General features: G+C 56.1%; 3 protein-coding genes across 15 annotated transcripts in view; 2 read left to right on the top strand and 1 right to left on the bottom strand.

Moving 5' to 3' along the window:
* Positions 1-4842, top strand: part of NBEAL2 (neurobeachin like 2) — a 32859-nt gene extending 28017 nt beyond the window's left edge. For all 6 annotated transcript variants that reach the window (XM_081525871.1, XM_081525869.1, XM_081525870.1 and 3 more), the window contains 14 exons: positions 164-294; positions 394-503; positions 600-717; positions 832-929; positions 1000-1116; positions 1674-1763; positions 1843-1952; positions 2068-2240; positions 2390-2484; positions 2728-2844; positions 2941-3099; positions 3176-3324; positions 4186-4321; positions 4398-4842. In XM_081525871.1, coding sequence (XP_081381997.1) covers positions 164-294; positions 394-503; positions 600-717; positions 832-929; positions 1000-1116; positions 1674-1763; positions 1843-1952; positions 2068-2240; positions 2390-2484; positions 2728-2844; positions 2941-3099; positions 3176-3324; positions 4186-4321; positions 4398-4502 — 1708 coding nt within the window. In that variant the 3' untranslated portion in view covers positions 4503-4842. The remainder of the gene's footprint in view (positions 1-163; positions 295-393; positions 504-599; positions 718-831; positions 930-999; positions 1117-1673; positions 1764-1842; positions 1953-2067; positions 2241-2389; positions 2485-2727; positions 2845-2940; positions 3100-3175; positions 3325-4185; positions 4322-4397) is intronic.
* Positions 4843-4904: 62 nt separating this feature from the next.
* On the top strand, positions 4905-8693 carry LOC145520131 (death domain-containing membrane protein NRADD-like). 3 transcript variants are annotated; one of them, XM_081525898.1, is made up of 8 exons: positions 4905-5268; positions 5818-6059; positions 6282-6349; positions 6481-6641; positions 7515-7698; positions 7814-7956; positions 8057-8372; positions 8555-8693. In XM_081525898.1, exons 4-8 carry the CDS (start codon positions 6599-6601, stop codon positions 8673-8675), a joined length of 807 nt encoding a protein of 268 aa, XP_081382024.1. In that variant the 5' UTR covers positions 4905-5268; positions 5818-6059; positions 6282-6349; positions 6481-6598; the 3' UTR covers positions 8676-8693. The 3 variants fall into 3 exon arrangements, with proteins under 3 accessions (XP_081382024.1, XP_081382023.1, XP_081382025.1); XM_081525897.1 differs by having other exon boundaries at positions 5968-6349; XM_081525899.1 differs by lacking the exons at positions 5818-6059; positions 8555-8693 and having other exon boundaries at positions 8057-8466.
* A 2382-nt stretch (positions 8694-11075) lies between these two features.
* Positions 11076-14308, bottom strand: part of SETD2 (SET domain containing 2, histone lysine methyltransferase) — a 75938-nt gene continuing 72705 nt past the window's right edge. For all 6 annotated transcript variants that reach the window (XM_081525876.1, XM_081525877.1, XM_081525875.1 and 3 more), the window contains 3 exons: positions 13766-13846; positions 12250-12351; positions 11076-11900 (listed from right to left, as the gene is read on the bottom strand). In XM_081525876.1, the coding sequence (XP_081382002.1) occupies positions 11739-11900; positions 12250-12351; positions 13766-13846 (345 nt within the window). In that variant the 3' untranslated portion in view covers positions 11076-11738. The remainder of the gene's footprint in view (positions 11901-12249; positions 12352-13765; positions 13847-14308) is intronic.

Raw genomic sequence — 14308 nt, 5'->3', positions numbered from 1 at the left:
GAAGGGGCAGGCAGACGGTGTGGGGCGGTGGACAGGGTGGGTGAGGGAAGGGTGGGTCTTCCAGGCATCCTGGACAGGCTGGCTCCCTGCTTGCCCAGGGCTGCACCTTTTCCTTCCCTGTCTCCCTTTTGCCTGCCTCACTTTGGCCCGTGCCCCTCCCCAGCTTCGACTGCTCAGACCGGCAGTTCCATTCAGTGGCAGCGGCCTGGCAGGCCCGCCTGGAGAGCCCCGCCGACGTGAAGGAGCTCATCCCAGAGTTCTTCTACTTCCCTGATTTCCTGGAGAACCAGAACGGTAGGCGCTGGGTGGGGGCAGGAAGCGTGAAGATGGAGGGTGGCCAGGGAGCCGGTGAAGAAGGCGCAGCGAGACAGCTGACCCAGCCTTCTGTGCCAGGCTTTGACCTGGGCTGCCTCCAGCTGACCAACGAGAAGGTGGGCGATGTGGTGCTGCCCCCATGGGCCAGCTCTCCTGAGGACTTCATCCAGCAGCACCGCCGGGCGCTGGTGAGATGTGTGCACACACACCGCGGGTGGCCGGGGGGGAGGGCCGAGGCAGAGAGTCCCTCATTCCTGGACTGATGGCCACCTCCCTGCCCCCAGGAGTCAGAGTATGTATCCGCCCACTTGCATGAGTGGATCGACCTAATCTTTGGCTACAAGCAGCGGGGGCCAGCTGCAGAGGAGGCCCTCAATGTCTTCTATTACTGCACCTATGAGGGTAAGTGGTGCCCTAGACGCTGGTGGGGGTTGGGGTGCAGAGGAGGGGGCGTGCAGGGGGGCACAGAAGGAGTCCTGACTGCCTGCCACCCCCCGCCCCCACCTGCCGACTCAGGGGCTGTGGACCTGGACCAGGTGGCAGATGAGCGGGAGCGGAAGGCGCTGGAGGGCATCATCAGCAACTTCGGGCAGACGCCCTGTCAGCTGCTGAAGGTAAGGCTGGCTGGGAAGACCATGGTCAGGGAGGCCCTGGCTTTGGTGCTGAACGGTTCCTTGCCCACAGGAGCCCCATCCGGCTCGACTTTCCGTTGAGGAAGCAGCCCAGCGCCTTGCACGTCTGGACACTAACTCACCTAGCATCTTCCAGCACCTGGACCAGCTGAAGGCCTTCTTTGCAGAGGTGAGAGGAGGCAGGGTCTCAACTTCCTACCTGGTGAAGTTCATTTAATTCCACGGCCCTTGCCAACCTTTTGGAGATGGAAAACCTAAATCAAAGTCCCTGATATTAAGACATCTTAGAAATAAGAGGTAAACATCAAAGGAAATAAGAGGTAAACATCACTGAGGGTGGGGTGCCATCTTCAGGAGGGAGGGTCAGGCCAGGTTGACTCACCTGATCATCCTCAGGCAGACCAGAAGGAGGGAATCCAGCCTCAATACTCTCCTCACCTTTCTGCCTCCATCTCAGAATGCCCCCAGCTCCAAGGTGTTCCGGCTCCCCTCTCCTTATGCTAGCCGACTCGGAGATGTGGAGTATTGGGGTGGGATGACCAAGGTTGAAACCAAGCTTGAAGGATCTTCCTTGTCCATCTGGTTTCTCATTCACATCCTGAGATGCCCTGAAGGCCCCCTGGTCTCTGCATGTTTCTCTGCCCCGGGGCTGAGGGCCAAGAAGCAGGTAGCACGGTGGGGGCTCTCGCCAGCTTTCGGGGTAGCTGGTCCCGCCTGCCCCCGCAGGTCATCAGTGACGGTGTACCCGTGGTGCTGGCCCTGGTTCCCCACCGGCAACCCCACTCCTTCATCACCCAGGGCTCTGCAGACCTGCTGGTAAGCGCACCGGGCCGGGCCCCCCCTCAGCCCCAGCCCCCGACTCTGCCCTAACCCACCTCTGTCCTCTCTCGCCCAGGTGACCGTGAGTGCCAGTGGGCTGCTGGGGACCCATAGCTGGCTGCCCTATGACCGAAACATAAGCAACTACTTCAGCTTCAGCAAAGACCCCACCATGGGCAACCCCAAGTAGGACAGAGGGTTGTGGGCCAGGGTGGGCTCTAAATGCTCTGGTCAAGGTCTCTGAAGGTGAGGGGTCTCCTGTGTAGCCCAGCCTCACCTGTGGTCCTCCTCACTGGGGCAGGATGCAGCGACTGCTGAGCGGCCCCTGGGTTCCAGGCGGTGGTGTGAGTGGGCAAGCCCTGGCAGTGGCCCCGGATGGAAAGCTGCTGTTCAGTGGCGGCCATTGGGATGCTAGCCTGCGAGTGACTGCGCTGCCCCGGGGCAGGCTGCTCAGCCAGCTCCACGGCCACCTCGGTACGTGCTGCCTGGGAGCTCGGACTGTGCGGGTGGGAGCAGGGCTCCAGGGGTGGCCAGGGAGGGGTAACTGTTCTATTTTCCCTCTTCTCCCCTCCCCTCCCTCTTCCCCGCCCCATCTCCTCCCTCTCCTCCTCTCTCCCGTGCAGATGTAGTAACCTGCCTTGCTCTGGACACCTGCGGCATCTACCTCATCTCAGGCTCCCGAGACACCACATGCATGGTGTGGCGGCTTATGCAGCAGGTGTGCTGGGTGGCCGCCCCGTGGGGCCCCCTTGGTCCAGATCTGTGGCCCATCTGCCCCTCAATGGGCCTCCAGTCCCACCCTGCTCTCTTCCCCTTCCTACTGCTACCGTGAGCGAGTCTGGGGCTCCAGTGGTCTGACTTTGGGCCAGACCTTCACTTTTCTGAGCTTTTAGCCTTCTCACTCTGGGGCCAAGGTGGTGGGGGTGCCCCAGTCCTGAGCCAGCCCTGGTGTTCCCCGCAGAGTGGTCTCTCGGTGGGGCTGGCACCAAAGCCCATGCAGGTCCTGTATGGGCATGCGGCTGCCGTGAGCTGCGTGGCCATCAGCACTGAATTGGACATGGCGGTGTCCGGATCTGAGGTGTGTGTCTGCCTGTGCCCCGGGGAGGCTGTTTGCTGGGCCCTGCCGTTGGAGCTTAGATGCCTGAGCCCAGCACCCTAAGCTGCCTTTCTGCAGGATGGAACTGTGATCATCCACACCGTGCGCCGGGGCCAGTTTGTGGCCGCACTCAGCCCTCCGGGAAGCATGTTGCCTGGACCTGTGTCCCACCTGGTACTGGGATCTGAGGGCCAGATTGTGGTGCAGAGCTCAGCGCGGGAGCGTCTGGGGGCTCAGGTATGGGAAAGGGGCGCCCAGCCAAGATAGGGGTGGTTGGGATTCTGTCCTTGCTAACACATCCTGCTTCCTCCAGGTCACCTACTCCTTGCACCTGTACTCAGTGAATGGAAGGTTGCGGGCTTCACTGCCCTTGGTGGAGCAGCCCACAGCCCTCACGGTGACAGAGGACTTTGTTCTGCTGGGCACGGCCCAGTGTGCCCTGCACATCCTCCACTTGAACAAGTGAGCCTCACTATTTATGGGTTTGTGATCCCTCAGTTCAGTTCAGTCACTCAGTCGTGTCTGACTCTTTGCAACCCCATGGACTGCAGCACGCCAGGCTTCTCTGTCCATCACCAACTCCCGGAGTTTACTCAGACTCATGTCCATCGAGTGGGTGATGCCATCCAATCATCTCATCCTCTGTCATCCCCTTCTTCTCCAGCCTTCAATCTTTCCCAGCATCAGGGTCTTTTCCAATGAGTCAGTTCTTCGAATCAGGTGGCCAAAATATTGGAGTTTCAGCTTCAGCATCAATCCTTCCAATGAATATTCAGGACTGATTTCTTTTAGGATGGACTGGTTGGATCTCCTTGCAGTCCAAGAGACTCTCAAGAGTCTTTTCCAACACCACAGTTCAAAAGCATTGATTCTTTGGCACTCAGCTTTCCTTATAGTCCAACTCTCATATCCATACATGACTACTGGAAAAACCATAGCTTTGACTAGACGGACCTTGGTTGCCAAAGTGACGTCTCTGCTTTTTAATATGCTGTCTAGGTTGGTCACGTGATCCCTCGGGTGGTGGTTATTGGCAGAGGGACACTAGGACGTGCCCCGCGGACCCTCACCCCTTTACATGCCTGTGGACACATTCTTCAAGGCCTGTCTCTGTCCTCCCATCCCCCAATGGGGAGATCTTGCCCTGGGCCTCACTTAGGCACACACTTGTGTGGGACCCCTTTATTTGTCAGGATTTTCCTCTAGCCATCCTTCAAATGAGGACTGGGAGGTGGATGGGAGAATGAAGAGATAACTATGTGCTGGATGCAAAACTCCTTGCAGTTGCGAGTTTGTATATATCACCTCCTTCCCTCCCTCCAGACTGCTGCCAGCCGCTCCTCCCCTGCCCATGAAGGTGCCTATCCGCAGCGTGGCTGTGACCAAGGAGCGCAGCCACGTGCTCGTGGGGCTGGAAGACGGCAAGCTCATCGTGGTGGGCGCAGGGCAGCCCTCAGAGGTGAGGATGCGGGCAGGGCAGGCCTTGCACAGGGTGGGAACGTTGATCCTGGCTGACCCATGCCTGCTCCCACTAGGTGCGCAGTAGCCAGTTTGCGCGGAAGTTGTGGCGGTCCTCCTCCCGGCGCATCTCCCAGGTGTCCTCTGGAGAGACAGAGTACAACCCTGGAGAGGCACGCTGACAGCCCTCCCCGCTCCGCCCCACCGCCCCGCCCCCAGCGGGCTTCGCTCCAGTAGCCCCGCCCACACTCAGGCGGGGGTGGGCGGGGCCCCACCTCTGCCCAGCTCAGGGATTGGCGGGCGATGTCACTCCAGGAAGTCTTGCCCCTCGCCGGCAGAGGGGCCGCCCGAAGTCCCAGCACTGGCCCCAGCGGCCGCACAGCACTTTTTGCACAGTCTGGGGTGCGGAGCCCAGGCTCCCGATCCCCGGTCCCGGCGGAGCACAGGGTCGGGCTGTGGCCTTAATCCTAAGGGCGGTCCCCCGCTCTCGCATCTCAGCAATAAACATGGACTAGTTTTGTAGCTGTTCTGCCTCCGAACCTGTGTGCGCGCGTCTCAACCGGCCCTGGCCACTGCCCTGAGCTGGCGTCCCCTGGTCCACGAGCACCCACACCGCACCGTACCCCTAGTCCCTCAACTGCGCCGCCCCTGTCCCTAGAGGCCCCGGCCGCTCTTTCTCTGACAGCTTCACGCCCAGTCCCCCTTCAGGCTCACCTCCACGCATGTGCAGGTTCCTGGGCCGGGCGGGGCCAGACCGTGGACGGCCCCGCCCCCATCATCGCCCCGCCCCCTCGGTGTCCCGTCCTCTGCCGCCTGCTTTCGTCTCCGCCGGCTGAAAACCTGGCCTCTCCAGGGACTCCACTGCATGTTCCCTGCTGGCTTAAGGCCGGAGGCCCCATCCTGCAGGCAGAGCCGATCCTGGGACCGACGGAGGATCAGCCACCACAGGTCAGGAGCGGGTTGGGGTCTTCCTGGAAGGAGGGAGCTGTGGCTGCCTCTCTGTACCTTCTCCATTCTAGACCCAAAATCCTGAGCGGTTGTGGTGCCAGCATCTGGGTTGGGATGCCTGTGGGAAGTCAGGGTAGTGTGGGCGTTTAGGGTGTTGCTGTGTGCGCATGTGTGCATATTTGTGGGCCTCCAGATGGGTGTGTGTGGAGGAGGGGTTGGTAGAGGCTCCAGTCTTGCAGCTCGAGGTGGGTCAGGCACAAGGCCTGACTGTCTCTGGGAGCTAGCGTTAGTCACAGGCTCACCCACCAACCCCGATCCAGGCAGGGATCCTTACGTGGTAAGTGACACAACTGTACATACACATCCTTCATGTTGCAAAGGTCGCCACAGGCTCCATGCCAGACCCACTTGTCTAGTGTGCGTTTTGCTGTCCACATCCGCCCCTGGCCTTATGGAGGGAAGTGAGTTTGGAGTGCCAGGTTGGGCCAGATGTGGATGTTGGGGAGTTATAGGACTTTCCCCCAGGTCTCATCTCCATCCCTTTTCCAGGCAAACTCCCCTTCTCTGCCCAGACCAGGGTCTCTCTCCCCCAGGCCTCATGAGGGAGGTCCCAGCAGGATCAGCCCTGTAAGGGCAGATGGGTCCTGGGACTGCATGTTCTTCAGATTTCCAGCCTACAGGCCCTTTCCAAATTCCTAGATAAGAAAGGGCCTGGGTACCTCTGGGCCCACATGACCTCTGCGTTTGCTGAACCCACCAAGGAAGCCTCCCATCCTGCCGCTGACCAGGAGGTAAGGGCTGGACACTGACCCTGGAGGCAGGAGTGGGAGTTAGTCACCACAGGAACTGTGCTCTTCTGAGAACTCTGGGCAGAGCCCCCATCAGCCAGTGAGTCTCCGCCTGGCTCTGGCTTATGGGGGATGGGAGTCTCCCTGGTCTTCCTGTGTTGGCTCTGCACTCAGACCCGGGGTTTGCCAAGGTCTTTGAGACAGCTGCACTCTGGTCTCCTCCAGTTTGGCCAGCTGGGACCAGCAGTATCAGCTCCACCCCGTTTGACACTGGAGGAAACTGGTCCAGATTGGTGAGTGGGAAGATGGGGAGGTACGCAGCCCTGGAATGAATCAGGATGACGTGAGCCAGCAGAGGGGGCAGACTACCCCAAGGGACTCCTGACTTGCAGCCTGAGGAATCCCCCCTTGTTCCTACATACAGCCGCTGCTGGACTCAGAGAAGAGGTCTCCCAGCTCCTTTTTCTGTGCGCTGCTCACGACACTCCAAAAACCTTCTCTAAGAAGTGCAGCCACTGGGAGCCCTGCTAGCTGGTAGAACCATGCTGCAGAACTCCAGCCACAGGGAAGCCATGGTCCATGTGGGTAAGTACTTTTCGATCCAGATTTTGGGCACTGGGTAGGATGGGAGGTATCCATGGGCCAACTGACTTGCCGGCAGAAGTGAGCAGCAGCACTTACTTGCCTTCCGGTTCAGTTTTTTATTTATTTTTGGCTATGCTGGGTGTTTGTTGCCGTGAGGGCTTTTCTCTAGTTGTGGTGAGCAGGGGCTACTCTTCGTTGTAGTGCGTGGGCTTCTTATTGCAATGGTTTCTCTTGTTGTGGAGCCGGGGCTCCAGACACAGGCTCAATAGGGGTGCACAATGGGCTCAGTTGCTCCGCAGCATGTGGGGTCTTCCCGGATCAGGGCTCAAACTCATGCTTCCTGCATTGGCAGGCCGATTGTTTATCACTGAGCCACCAAGGAAGCCCTTGGTTCAGTTTCATTTTGTAAAAATTTGCAAGGTCTCCTGTGCACAGAGGCTTCCACAGGGACTAGCATGAATCACTGTGCTTGCACAGACCAGACTCGGTGGGGGAAACAGGACAGAGTTTAGTGCCACTGTAGACAGAGGAGGTGCACCAGGAGCCAGAAAAGAGAGAGACTGGGAGAGATCAAGGACGATTTCCCAGAGTAGGAGATTCCTGCTAGTTTGCCTGAGAGCAAAGGTAAACCAGCAAGAGCAGACGTCTGAAAGCCTGGAGAAGGTACATCCAGGGCTAGGTGTCCAAGCGTGGCGAGCCAAGGGGAGGCTGTGGGAGGTGACGGTAGGGAACGAGCCAGTCAGCTTTTGATGTCACGGTATGAGCTTTTGTCACCCCATAGTAGGGGGCTATCATTTCCAGCCTTTCTAGCAGCAAAATTGACCCCTGGCCTTGATTTCTTGCTGCTGACCCTGTCTGTCCTTTTCTCCACAGATAAGACCCGGAGGGAGCAGGACAGGGAAGGGGTATGGGAAGGGGCAGGGGGAGCCCTGGCCCCCAGTACCTCCTCCCCATTCTCCCCTGAGCCTCCAGGGGCCTCGGGCAGCATCATCCCTGTTTACTGTGCCCTCCTGGCCACCGTGGTCCTTGGTCTGCTCGCCTACGTGGTCTTCAAGTGGTAGGTGGTCTGGGCACTGCCCTGTGGTACGCCCCTCCCCGTCTGGACTCCCAGCCAGCTCGCTGTCTCAGTGAAGGTTGGAGCAGGCTGGCAGGTTCCCCCCTGCTCCCCACAGCTGGCGCTCACATAAACAAAGGCAGCAGTTGGCCAAAGCTCGGACCGCAGAGCTGGGGGCCCTCAACAGGGACCAGCTACATGGGGACAGCAGTGTCTTCCGGGACTCTCCAGCCGGCCTGGAGCCCTGTGCTCCCAGCCAAGGTGAGCCCCTTCCCTTACCTATCGTCCTTTAGACCTGCCCAGCCCTGTCGTACCACAGGTCTGTCTAACCCTCACGTGCCCCTCATGTCTCCCACCCCAGCGCCACCTCCTGAACTTGGCTGCCGGCTTTACCTCCACCTTCCTCGGCAGCAGCAGGAGGAAGTGGAACGGCTCCTGGAGGTGTCAGATGAACCGGATGACGGCTGGTGGGGCCTGGCGGGCCGCCTGGGCTACCAGGCTGAGGCAGTGGAGACCATGGCCCAGAGCCTGGGGCCCGCCTCTGCCCTGCTGAGGGACTGGGCTGTCCAGGAAGGCAGTGGTGCCACCCTCAGAGTGCTAGCAGACGCCCTCGCTGCCATGGGCCGTGAAGACGTGGTCCGGGCCCTGGGCCCCCCGGCCGAGGGTTGCTCCGTGGTGTGAGTCATGGCTCCGCAGCCTGGCCTCTCAGGGAACGTCCTCTGGTGCTACCCACCACCCCCACCTCATACACCTTCCCCTTCACGGGCTTCCTGGCATTGGTGACCTCAGCTTGTTCTGTTTCACGGGGACACACAAGATCCTGGCACCAGTCACCTCCCCTCCCCCTGCTTTCCTCCAGGACAGGGATCAGGACGTGGTGGGGGCCAGCCAGAGAGGGAGGAGCAGTCTTGCCCCCTGGATCCCCACTCCACCTCCCCATGCTTAGTCTCAACTGTTTTTTCTTTTGTGGCCCATATTAAAGGCAACTCTGGACTGTTGTTCTGGCTCTGTCTGGCTCCGTGGGCCTGTGAGACAGTTGGGTAGCTAATGTGGCAGAGGCCCAGGAAAAGGCTGGGGTCCCTAGAAGGTGAAAGGCAGCCCTGAGTTGGCAGGTAGTGTGCACTCACAGAAGATGGGTGAGTTCTAGGGGCAGAGAGTTCACATCCTGCATCTGCCATTCCCCGGCTGAAATGTGTCAGGAAGCACTTTTCCTTTTTGAACTTAAGCATCCTTAGCTGGAGAACAATAGATTGGCACGTTCAGAAGCCTTTCACCTGCTAGGACTCTCAGGCCTTAGGTTTGAGACCATTTTCCTCATCTGTGCTGTGACTAGCCTCCAAGGAGAGGGTGGAAGCCTGCCCCACTCCTGGGTAGGCAGTAAGAGGCAGACTGGTCCTGGGAAACTAGGGCTCTGTTACCAAGGGCCTCCAGTCATCTTTAGGTGAGAAAAAGGAAGAAAGTGTTCTCCTTTCAGGACCCACATTCCAGACTCGGGAGAGGGAGGTCCAAAAATGCTTCCACACAAGCCAAGGTCAAGCAGGTCATCCCACCTACCTGAGGACAGGGCAGCTGCAGCCAGACCACCTGCACCCCTTGCATATGGCCACCCTGAATGCAGGAGCAGGCAGGCCCGTCACTGTGCTTTCTGGGTGTTGCTACAGCAGACAGGCCCTGCCTAGGAAGGAACAATGCTACATCCTGGCATCCATCAGGATCAGAGTGCTGAAGAAATACAGCCACCTAAACTCAGCGGACGTGGATTGAGTTACCGTCCAGGTGCCCAGGCTAGATCCTGTCCCCTCCCTGAGATGTGACCGGTGTTGTCTGTGCTGGGACACTGCTGCACCTGCTGTTCCTGAGTTTACCAGGGCTGCTTAACCCTGCAACTCATCCTTACGATCAGGGCAAGTTTGGAGCCACCCTCATCCAGAGATGACCCTTGGGCAATAACCCAGGAGAGAAAGGCTTGATGTTTGGTCAGCTTTAAACAGGCCAAAGCACTGGAGACATCACACAGGCAGGGAGTTGGCCAGAGGACTGCGGAGGATTATATCGGCAATGAGTGTGAAATCCTGCATTGAGAGGAATGAACCGGTCCTGGATTAGCCGGTAACCCTCATCACCACTGAGGGGATTTGAGCCTAAAGGTTTCAAAGGGTGGGTGGAAGGGAAAGATTTTGACAAAAAAAAAAAACAAACACAAAATACACTCCAGGGGAAATGAAGTAACAATTCCCCTTCAAAGTGGTCCTTTCTAAAACCTGGCAACTGCCTGGTCACCACCCTTTAACAAAAGGCTGCCTAGATTTCCTGGGAAGATGTGAAACCTGGAGCCTTGTGTAAAAGCATGAGTTGGGCTTGGTTTCAGTGCATATGGCTCCACCTCTGCATGGGAAACCTACCCCAAAGAGAAACACTTGAATGTGCTCAAACACATTAGCTGAAACATCTTCCTTAATAATACTAAAATGTTAAGGCGGTTAAATTAGGGTTCCTCCATCTGATATAATATGCTTGAGTTAGGGTTAATGGTGTAAGGCTGTAGCCCCATGGGAAATACTTTGGATACCTTGTTAAATAGCATATTTAATGAGTATGCCTTTAAAATAGGTATTGTCTCTTTTCATAATCTTTGAATCAAAGATAAGGGTTACTGAGCCCCTATGAACCTCAGTCTCCTCATCCGAAGGTGCCAATTCCCGTGCCTCCGGGTTGAGAGGATCAAAGGAGCCCAACCAGAGCGCTAAGTGCCCAGCAGGCAGTGAGTGTTCCAACTGCTCCACCCCGCCAAGATCTGGCAGGACCCAGCCTCTTCCCCAAGGGCATTACTGCATCGAGCAAAACTACCCCAGTGAGGAAGACACGGGACCAGCCTCTTTGCAAAGAGGGGCTGGGCCCCAGGCTGGCCTGAACACTTGGGCCCTTCTCACGGCCCCGGCAACTGGTCCATCAAGGGTGGGTGTGTCTCCACTGAGCCCCGTGTCCTCTTATCACCTCAGTGATGTACCTTTTGATGGGGGCTCCCTGTAGGATCCAAGCCCAGTGGCAGGGGGCATGGTGGGGAGTCAGGGAACCCAGACATCAGATGAGCATTGCTGGGAAGTCACTTCTCGCCAGCCACAGGTACAAAGGCAAAGACAAGTGCCTTTCTCTTGAGTGGCCTATTAACCTAAGTAAAGAAGCTCAGCGCCAGAGAGGTGGCAGGTCCACTTCCTTTGCTCGGAAGTGCATGTGGCAAGGTGCCTACCTCAGTCACAGTAGGACCTGTGGGGAAGGCCTGGGATAAACTCTAATCTCAGGGATTAATTTTGGACTTCACACACCTATGGCAACCATCTCCTTTCTCTCTCAGTGCCAACACTATATACAAACATGCCAAGTTCTTTAATTGATTTTATTTTTTACATAAAAAGTTCAGTAAAAATTGGATAAAGTAAAGTGATTTTAAGCAGTAAATCAATCTTATCAACATAGCACAAGGCTGGCCGAAACCACAAGGCAGCCTGCTTTGGAATATTTACATGATAACAAATTAAACCTTGCAGGAGAACTTAAACCATCCTTACAAAGTCTTCTGTGATCCTAGCACATAGAGGCTTAAAAGCAAAACAAAAAACAAAACCCAGGAAAAAACAAACAAATTATTTTCAATATATTCACATATACATTAAAATATAATACAGATGGTCAGGGTTGGGGTTGTGGGTGGGGATGCGCATGAGCCTGTGCGCTGACAGCACCGCCAAGGAGGAGACCCAGGTTGGAGTGGGGTCAAGCTGGCCAGGTCTCAGAAGGGAAGGTCTCAAGGGCCTAACCCCTTGCCTCTGATGGCCTCTACCAACAGCTCACAACCAGGGACCACGTGTTGTAGATGGAGCTCAGTATTGTGGCTTTCACTTGAAATCCGCAGGTTTGAAGTCCCCAGGGTGTTGTGTCACCAGTAGCACACAGCCCTGACGGTGGGGTGGGGAGAGGGCCCACAGGATTTCTTCTCCCCAGTCTCTCCTACCAGCTTGCCCAGCCTCCCACCCTGACCCCGTAGGTCACTCTAATTCAGTGTCCTCTTTGGGTTTGTAAACAGCCCCAAACTTCTGCATGTACTTCTTAATGTACTCCTTGGTTTTGTGTTTCACATTCTCATTGCACTCCAGGTCCTCGGGGTTCTTACAGTACTTCAGCTCCTTATTCATAACACCATGAGTCAGCTGTCCAGGACACAGAAAGAGACCACAGGCCACCAATCAGAGTGGAAATGATTCAGGGGGGAAGGCAGTCTTCTGCCCCAGGACCCTTCTCAGTGAGACTGGGAGGTGAATTAGATGCAGGGAGGTTGGGGCAGGCTGGGGCTGAGGTCACCAGAAACAGGAAGCTCAGCTGTTAGAGAACCGCTACTCTCCAGGAGGGTCACCTCCCTTCCCAAATCTTCCCTCTATGTTCCTGGGTCTCCAGCCTGGGCATGTGGCAAGGAAAACCTCCCCTTTTATGATGAAAGGGACCTTTTTAGAAGGTCTGGCTTGCCGAGAACGTTGTCAGACCACAAGCAGGGGAGAATACCTTGCGAGCTAGGTGTTTGAAGTCTTCAGTCGTGGTAATTCTTCCCACTTTGCAGTCAGGTTTCCGGTAAGGGTTCAGGCACTGGACGATGAACTGGGACATCTGCAGGCAAGGGGAAGAGAAAGCAAGAATGTTGTACTGAGGAAATATAGAAAGGCAGCAAGCAGAGCCAGCCCGTCCTTCCCTATCCCTCACTCGGGCTGGCTCATGTAGATAGAAGGAGGCTAGTATGCCAGTGGGATAAGAGATAAGGATCCAGGGCAGCACCAAGAGGGACAGGGCTCCCCCAGATGGACTGGGCAATGGAGAGAAAGAAGAGCAGGACTCCACGCTAAACCTCATGGCAGCCCCAGGTTTCAGCTAAGAAGTCAAGAGGCTGTAGCTAAAATCTCTGGCTCCTGGAGGCAAGGCAGAGAGGGCCTTTCTGTGCTACCAGGAGGCTCAGTGACCCCAGGAATGCAGGCGTTTTGTTACTGAAGACTGCTTAGATTCTGTAAGTGTTGTACTTCATAGGATTTACACAACATCAGTGTATAGCAGATGAATGGTAGCATGTTAGAGCAACTGGTTGGAAACCGTCTGGGGTAAGACCCCCCGGTCAGTACACAACTTCCCACGTCCTCCTGAGCTGTCTCTGTATTGTCTGTACTAGACCATGGCTCTCACGAGTGATCTAGGCACAGGACCCCTGGAAGTATCTGGGGCACTAAGCCACAAATTTGACTCCGGGGGACATTATTCCCAGCTTAAAATCCTGCGGTGGTTCCCTGTAACTCAGTATGAAGCAGCACGATAGTGTTCAGCCCCATCATCCTTCCCCCCGCCCCCCCAACCCTGAGCCACAGCCCCCAGAGTCCAGGAAAGGGATGCCGCCTTCTGCCTGCATTGCATATCCGATCAATCCTGACCCCTGACTTGAGCCCTTCCTCACACCCTAAGTAGTGACCTCTGAGCCCCATCACTTCTTTGCAGGTCTGCTTCCTCCAATGGACTATCAGCCCCTTCAATGAATGAAGACTGGAGTTTAGAATCTGGATGCCCTGAGGCAGGAAAGGTTAGTGTTCCAAGAACTGGAAACATACACTTCTAACAGCATATAGAGGAGCTGCTTTCTCTCCATCACTGGAGGATTAGGCAGCCACCAAATGAGCCATCATGGAGATCAGGACTCTGAGCCAGAAGGCCCGAGTTCGTCTTCTGTCTAGAGCCTGTCTTCTCTGAACCTCAAGAGCTCCTCCACCAGCAGAAGAGGAATGACAATTCTGGTGCTCCTACTTTGAGTGCTGTTGTGGGGATAAAACGATACAACGGACATGAAAGTGCTTATTATCCAACTGCGAAGGACCATACTCATGTGCCACCACACAACAACTGCACAGTCCAGTCACAGAAGCAAGGGAACACCCAAAGGCAGGGCCACCTGGTACTGCAAACAGCTGTGCCCACTTTGGACAGAAGGAATGGGGCTCAAGTTTAAGCTTTCCAAGCTTAGTGCCCACATGCCAGCCAACCTTACCTCTTTTCTGAATACTTCTTTGCTTTTCTTAGCCAGCTCACTGGAGGTGTCTGCTTCTGCTGTCTTAGGCTTTTTTGAGGTCTAGAAATGGAAAAGGATGCAAGGATGAGAGTCCGGTCAGTGATGCCCCCAGTTGGGATACCAGACTCTTTGGTATTATTTATAGGATCCTAACGGGACACAACCTGGAGTCAGCCGAGCTGTTGTTACCACTCACTTCATGTCTAAATCCAGCCACCTGGCTCCAGCCTCATTTCCATAAAGCAAGTTCTAATTCTCTACCCTAAGAGAACGTTGATCTTGGGTATAGCTGATAAACATTTGTTTCCGGGTTACCTCTGCAGAGGAATGTGCTGTGTGACTTGGACCACTCAGGTCCCTGTTGTGAGCTGCAGCACCCCACATTGTGAAGTTAGCCCCAGGTTCACCAACTCCACCTCTCCAATCTCGTGGCATTCCAGGACTCTGGGACAAAGGTAGAATGCGCTTCCCACCCGACTGTGGTCCAAATACCATGCTCCACATCCTAGTCTCCTAGACTGT

This window comes from Giraffa tippelskirchi, chromosome 9 (genome assembly GCF_054371585.1).
Source record: "Giraffa tippelskirchi isolate mGirTip1 chromosome 9, T2T-mGirTip1v1.2.pri, whole genome shotgun sequence".
NCBI lineage: Eukaryota > Metazoa > Chordata > Mammalia > Artiodactyla > Giraffidae > Giraffa > Giraffa tippelskirchi.
The sequence above is the reverse complement of the archived record's forward strand: the minus strand, read 5'-3'. Positions and strand labels throughout refer to the sequence as shown.

What these genes read in the sequence shown, in the direction of transcription:
- LOC145520131 (XM_081525897.1), top strand. Translation starts at nt 6,599, where the DNA reads ATGCTGCAGAACTCCAGCCACAGGGAAGCCATGGTCCATGTGG. An exon ending in GCCTACGTGGTCTTCAAGTG is followed by an intron (nt 7,699 to 7,813) that starts GTAGGTGGTCTG and finishes TGCTCCCCACAG; the next exon opens with CTGGCGCTCACATAAACAAA. An exon ending in GCCGAGGGTTGCTCCGTGGT is followed by an intron (nt 8,373 to 8,554) that starts GTGAGTCATGGC and finishes GCTTTCCTCCAG; the next exon opens with GACAGGGATCAGGACGTGGT.